We start from the raw sequence: 6,607 nt of genomic DNA, 5'->3' as shown, positions 1-6,607 counted from the left end.
CCCAGACTCAAAGTTTAGAGCGCACAAATTATGACGCGTTTCTTATCTGCCTGATCACCCTTTGGAAAACCATTATAGATTAAATCATAAGGGACATGAGGGGTAATAAAAAAAGCCACTTCAACAGGATCATGTTCAACTGTAGTTTATTTTATTAAAAAGACCAGGGTGCAAATATGAAATTAAAAAAAATAAAGACAAGCATATCATTTTTAAGCATTTAATACAAACTTAACAATATAAACTATTTCAGTCCCTCTTGACATGTAAGACACTGACTCAAAATACTTTGTTATACCGTATTTTTTCTTTATCAAGTATTGCACAATGTAGGTACAAAATTAATATTCATACGAGTACATTTTTTTGTCCATAGTATAGCAAAAATCTTAAACCTCTCAACAGAAAATACAATTCATCTTTCAGAAAAAAGCAAATATTCCTACACTTCAATTCCACCACTAAGGTAACTTTGTACACAATCTTCTGAATATTTGATTTTTTTTGTCCTTTTTTTTCAAAGATGGATTTCTTTAACAATTATCCTTAAAAAAGAAAAAAAAATAAGGAAAAGCTGCTGCAGCCATCACAGATCACTGGAGTAGTAAAAAGATATAAATGCAACACCATGTCATAGAAACAATATATACTCTGATATCTTACAAACTCTGTACTAAATTAAATTATACAATTAGAAAAAGACCAAGTAACCCCACTTAGTAGTGCCAATTTGTAAAAATCAGCCTTGTCTTACCACCTGTAAAATACTGTAAGAGGCCAAAATTTGAAGCTTTTATTTTTTTATTTATTTATTTTTTTGGAGTAGTTCCTCAAAGTAAAAAAAAAATAAAGAAAAAAAGTTTGTGCTTGGTTGGCAAAAAGGAAAAAGAAAAACAATGATGCATGTTGAATTCAAGCTTGGATGTGTTTTTACAACAAGCTTTCAGTAGAAACTCAAAGGGGGCTCGGTAAAAACGCCCCCCACCCATCTGGGCACATGCGCATCACTGATTATTCAGCTAAATCCTTCAGTCCGGTTGATAGGTGTGCGTTTTTCTTTTTTCATTTTAGTTGTTTTTCCCTTCTCTTTGAGCCACCGTCATTCATAAATAGCATATTTGATGATGTTAGCTTAGTTAGCCATGACCGGCTGGAATTGCTGGTTAGAATACTGCATGTTGCTCAGGCTGAAGCTGAGCCCGTCCATGAGCGACTTGTCGTTCAGGTTTCCGTAGGCTGCGAACACGTCAAAGGCATTGTTGTACTGCAGGGGGCCGAGCCCCAGCGGGCCGTCGGCGGGGAATGCGGCCCCGGGGCTGGACTGGCCCTGCAGGCTGGGGAACACAAACTCCTTGGCGTTGGGCGACAGGGCAGAGGCCTTCTGCTGTTGGCCCAGCCCGTACAGCGAGTGCATGGAGGTGGACATGGCTTTCTGTTTCAGTAGAGTGTTGACATTCAGACCCAGGTTGTTGGTGGGGGAGGTGCGGGCCGCCTTGGTGCTGCCTCCGCTGCCTCCGCCGGCGGCGGTGCTACTGTTGTTGTTGCCGCCGCCGCGGCCACTGCTCTTCATCTTGGTGGAGCCGAATTTGGTGGCGGCGAAGGTGGCGGTGGTGAAGGTTAAGGGCTGGGTGGAGCGCGGCATGAACGATGGGCTGACGGCAGCCGACTGGCCAAAGGGAGGCGACGGCGAGCTGGACTCTGAGGACGCCCCAACGGGGTCGCTGATGGGCATGAACACCTGCGCCTCGGGGTTAAAGCTGTTCTTGATCTCCCGGTCCAGCTCAGAGCCGTTCTCGTTGTTGTCGTCCACGTACAGCACCTTGACGGGTCCCTTCTCCCCGATCTGGTAGGAGACCTCGAACGGGTCGATCCAGACGCTCAGGTCCTGGGGCAGGTTGTTCCGGACATCCTCGATGTCCAGCCCGCTCTCTTTGGCTGCCTGCTCCACCACGGGGTCCACCTTCTCGCCTACGTGGATGCACCGGAACCCTGAGCCTTTGTAAGGCTTGTCCGGGTACCAGTGGCCTTCATACTTCTTCTTCAGCTGCCTCTCGAGCTCTTCGCCGAAAATATTCACACGCCGCCTCGGGAGTTTGTTGTACAGGTAGGAAATGATGAAGTTGAGTGCTACTTGAATTTCAAGCTGCATAGCTGCTTCGACTTAGCTTCGACCGTCACAGTTGCTTTATCGTGGCGTTGCGAGCCTCCAAAGCAGCCAGGATCAGTTGGGAATTTGAAAAATCAATATCCTTCTGACAGAGTTTGGTTGAAGATCCTGAAACAGAAAGAAGAATTAAGAAATTGTTAGCTTGTTCAGCCACTGGGCAAGGACTGATTTCTATAGCCAAGTATACTGCAGCTACAATTAACAAATCCCCCTACTTTCTGCTGCAACTTGCTGATCAGCTGGCTAACAGAAGATGCTTACTGTAATTACAAGAAAGACAACTTTCAACTGAGTTGAAATATTTCCAGCCTGAGAAACATGCCCAGTCATGGCGTGGAAGCTAAAGGAGCAACACCCAGTCACTCCTTTTAGCACAAGATCCGTCTGAAAATACAGATAAACTACCACCAGCACGCCTGTTAAGCAGCCAACATCCAAAAGTGATGTAATATGGCCAGCATATGATGTCAATACAAACTACATAAAAATGTAAAAGGAAAACATCCTCGAAACCAATGCTACCAGAATTTGTTTTTCCTTTAGCGAACTTTTAAATATTGATGGAAACTTAAATCTAAACTAAGATGAACACCAAAAATTAAAAAAAGAAAAAAAAAAAAAAACACCTTCAGTATTTCAGAAAACTAAGGCGGCCAAGTCCCAAATGGCATGGTGATGTTTTTAAATCATCTAGTTATTCAGTCAAAAACAACACACTATGGAGTTACTAAGAATTTCAGTTTGTCACCAAAAACATTCAGCATGTGGGCAGTAGGAGCAGATTGAGCAAAAATGTTTGTTTTTGCTAAATATCTATGTTATTGTGGACAAGATCTGAGCTTGTTCTTCTTGTGTTCCTCTATAAAAAGCACAGCAGCAAAATCAATCATCTTTTACAGAATACCTAAAAACTCTTATGTCATTTATCAAAACAAATGACACAGTAGGCATCATTATAACTAACCGGTATATTAGATTATTTTCGCAGAAGCAGCAGCTATTATTACTAGAAATATCGCGATATTTCCACCTCAAGGTGATCTTACATTGAGATTCTTAAACCTAGCCGTGCCCATTTACTCTGGGCAGCCTGGCATGCAGCTGGGCTGTACAATAATCGGGAGCTATAAATAAACGCAGTCCACTGACTCAGAGATGGTGTCAGCAGTGCGTGTTCCCCAGCGGTTCAGTGTGACAGATAAACGCTCGTGTGGCTGACCTCTGGGGAGGATGAAGGGGGCAGGTGCCAACACTAGGGGGTTCGGATTTGCGGCTACCTCATATTGGATACACGGACATGTTCAGGCAACCCAGCCCCTCCAGAGTGGTGCTCAGCAGGAGAAAATGTGTTTTGAAAAATGCCTCCGACCTGGGCTGTTCCTGTGTTTTCTCGCGCGGCTTGTGCTACAGTTGGGAAGAGGAGCACGTAGGAGCTCGCGACAGGAATTGCAATTACATAATCATTATTCAGGGTCCAGCCGTAACCGTTAAAACAGACGCTTCATCACAAAAAGACACTTTTAGAAAAACTATATATAGAGATAATTACTAACCGAGCTGGTTTATCGCCACTATGTGCCCCGTCAGTGATGAGCAGATAGCGCTCGGATGCCAACTTAAAGAAGGGTGTGAACACAAATGTAGGAAGCTAACCAGCTAACCCACAGGAACTGTTAATGTTTAGCTCGACCAGCTGCTTATCTGCGCTCTTCGCACTAAGGCAAATTAAATACAACTACACAGAGAGAGAGAGCAAAGGGCTCAAGTCCATGTCATGCGAACAGAAGAAAGAGAAACGGGTTTAATTTGAACTGACAGCAAGCTTGACCAATAGGAAGCTACGTAGGATTTTAATAAACTAGCTGGTTACAGACATATTCGACAACTACTGTCGCTGTCGAGAAGCGAAATGACTCAACAATGCGCGACTTTTTCCACCCATAAATGAGTACTAATTTAACGTTACATTAATATTTACTTACCTAGAAATTCACAGCAGGCCCTTTCTTGCTCAACAGTCCCGTTCCTGGAGATGTTAAAGTTCGCGCAGCACTACTGTAGCTGTACGAATCAAATAGAAAATTGTTGCCGACGTTGTAGCTGTAGATCCAGGTGCTTTCGTGTCTGTGGGATAAAGGATGAATCCGGGATACAGGCGTCCACAAGATAACTCCCCTTCAGCCTGGGAGTTCTTACAACTCTGCCCTTTAAAACTTGGGCTGGTTTGTTTTTATATAGTAGTCCTCCGCCACGGACATCGAGGAGATGGTGATGCGGCTCAGCTAGGACGGCTACCAGATACCCCACTCCCATTGGTTGAACCCTGCTACGTCATTGTCAGCCCCCTCTAAACTAGAGCTCTGATTGGATTACCAAGTGTTCAGTCAAGAGTAGGTTTCTATTTACGGTAGTGGCTTGCCTTTCAAGCCTTTCGGACTACTTTATTAGAACAGATTTTAGAGTACACATTTTAAAAGCTTTCGGTCAAAGTGGGATAACGCACATTTTAATAAAACTTGAACATGATAGATTGGCAAACGTTACGTCAAGAGTTATTATTGTGTTTTTATGTTTTATTAGGATTTTCTTTGATTAGATGTTATACTAACCAATGGTTGACAACGACCATATTAGAGATCTTTTCTGATTATTATGGAGAGTATGCTGAGGTTATGAGGGCTGTACAAAATGTACTACAGTGAAATAAACTCAACATTACCTTCACTCTGTTCACTTGAGGGTTAAACAGATCTCATCTGTGGCGGAAGGATACACCTGTCACCGCTTGTGTCCCTAGCTGTTTCCAATGACATTTTGATGTTCCTTAAACCAGCTGTAAATGTGTGTCTGAACCTTCCTCAACAGCCTTCCCTTAGGATGGGAGCCATACTGATACAGCTGAATTTCCAGCACATTTTGAACATTGTGTACCTCAGAAAATGCTGACAGCTTATCTCCTGTGATACAACTCATTGTAGTGTGCTCCATATACTGACTATTGGTTCTTAGCAGTTGTGCAGTGCAGAGGTGTGCGCTCTCCCCAGTCAAGCACAAGGTGTATGACGCCACAGCCTGTTCTTACCTAACATGGGCTCCCTCGCTCTGTTTGCACAACAAACCCAACACATGTATTATACAGCTGTGAGGGAGGCAGCAGAGCTAGAGAAGAGGAAGATGATGAGGGAAGAAAGGCATGTCCCCAGTAAGCAGAAAGATGTGAAGATGTTTTTCTTTTAAATCGTACTTGTCACTTAAAGGGATAGTGCGCAGCCTCCATGACGTAGCGGGCCATTGAACCACTGTCGTGTTTGCATCAGGCAATTGTTTACACAGAGGCAGATGGTTATTATTTATTACATTTTACAAGCTCGAAATAAAGAAATATATGATTTAATAATAGACACAGAAAACAGAGGCTGGAGGTTGTCCGACATTATTAAGCTTCCCTTGTGAAACAGATTAAAACATGTAAAGTATTTCTGGTCAGAGAAGCCAAAACAGCCCGAAAATCTGAAACATTACAACCAAAGCAACTTTTATAGTATTAAAACAACTCAAATCTCATAAGAGCCATTGCAGTTTATGAAAAGAACATTTAAACTGTGGTCATGTTTGCCTTGGGTGGCTATTTGCAAAGCAACAAATCATGATTTATATGGTAAATCTGGCCATTTGTGTGAAATGCGGTACCTGGTATAAACGTAAACCGATGTAACAAGCAAAAATATTGATTTACATGAATAATGTCATTGATTTTTTTTAAGAAACCAAGTTAGTTACTCATAGTGGCTAACGCTAACAGCTAATCTTAGACGCTCCATGACCAAAACACACTTCTTGCATCTTAAAGCAACTCCAATCTGTTTATGCAAACACAACTTTGTGCCACAACACTCGAACCTGTTTACTTACACAGAAGCTGATGATTAATTACAAGGGAAATGGAAGTCGGAGGTCATGCGTCACCAATGGTCTTCCTGTCTGAGAACAGAGAACAAGATTTTACAGGTTTGCATGTTTTAGACAAATGACTGCATTTATTGATGTGTGTCTTTCACAGCTGATGTGTGCCTCCTTCTACTGTGACCATAAGTGCTGTACATGTTTCATACTCAGTACGTGTTTCACGCAGTACAATCATTGCAGGCACACCACCTCCTCCCACCTCCATTTCACATGTAAATAATCATCAGATGCTGTAAAAACAGCCACGTAATGCAAATGTAACGACTTTTCTAAGATAAGCTCCGACACGTACAGATGATGGAACATGTAAAGCATTTACAGTCACGGTTTGGGTAGCTTAGTTTATTTGGGATTCACATTTAGCTGCAGCAATGCTCATAGAAATGAACAACTAAACAAACAAACAAACAAAACAAAAGAAAACACATGGAAGACAACATGGGAGAATCCATCTAATCTAGGTTAAACACAATT

The 6,607-nt window shown here is 42.5% G+C and overlaps 1 protein-coding gene across 1 annotated transcript; it reads right to left on the bottom strand.

The window, feature by feature from the left end:
- Positions 1–206: 206 nt before the first annotated feature.
- Positions 207–4,393, bottom strand: LOC106952104 (protein Tob1-like). The gene is made up of 2 exons (XM_015040010.1): positions 4,150–4,393; positions 207–2,275 (listed from the first exon to the last, which is right to left on the bottom strand). The coding sequence occupies exon 2, from the start codon at positions 2,147–2,149 to the stop codon at positions 1,133–1,135; it is 1,017 nt and encodes a 338-aa protein (XP_014895496.1). The 5' UTR covers positions 2,150–2,275; positions 4,150–4,393; the 3' UTR covers positions 207–1,132.
- Between the last annotated feature and the right edge of the window lie 2,214 nt (positions 4,394–6,607).

This window comes from Poecilia latipinna, unplaced genomic scaffold, assembly GCF_001443285.1.
Source record: "Poecilia latipinna isolate Pla-1442-1.1 unplaced genomic scaffold, P_latipinna-1.0 Scaffold492, whole genome shotgun sequence".
Taxonomy (NCBI): Eukaryota; Metazoa; Chordata; class Actinopteri; order Cyprinodontiformes; family Poeciliidae; genus Poecilia; species Poecilia latipinna.
This window is presented reverse-complemented; position numbering and strand designations above follow the sequence as displayed.

What these genes read in the sequence shown, in the direction of transcription:
- LOC106952104 (XM_015040010.1), bottom strand. Translation starts at nt 2,149, where the DNA reads ATGCAGCTTGAAATTCAAGTAGCACTCAACTTCATCATTTCCTACCTG.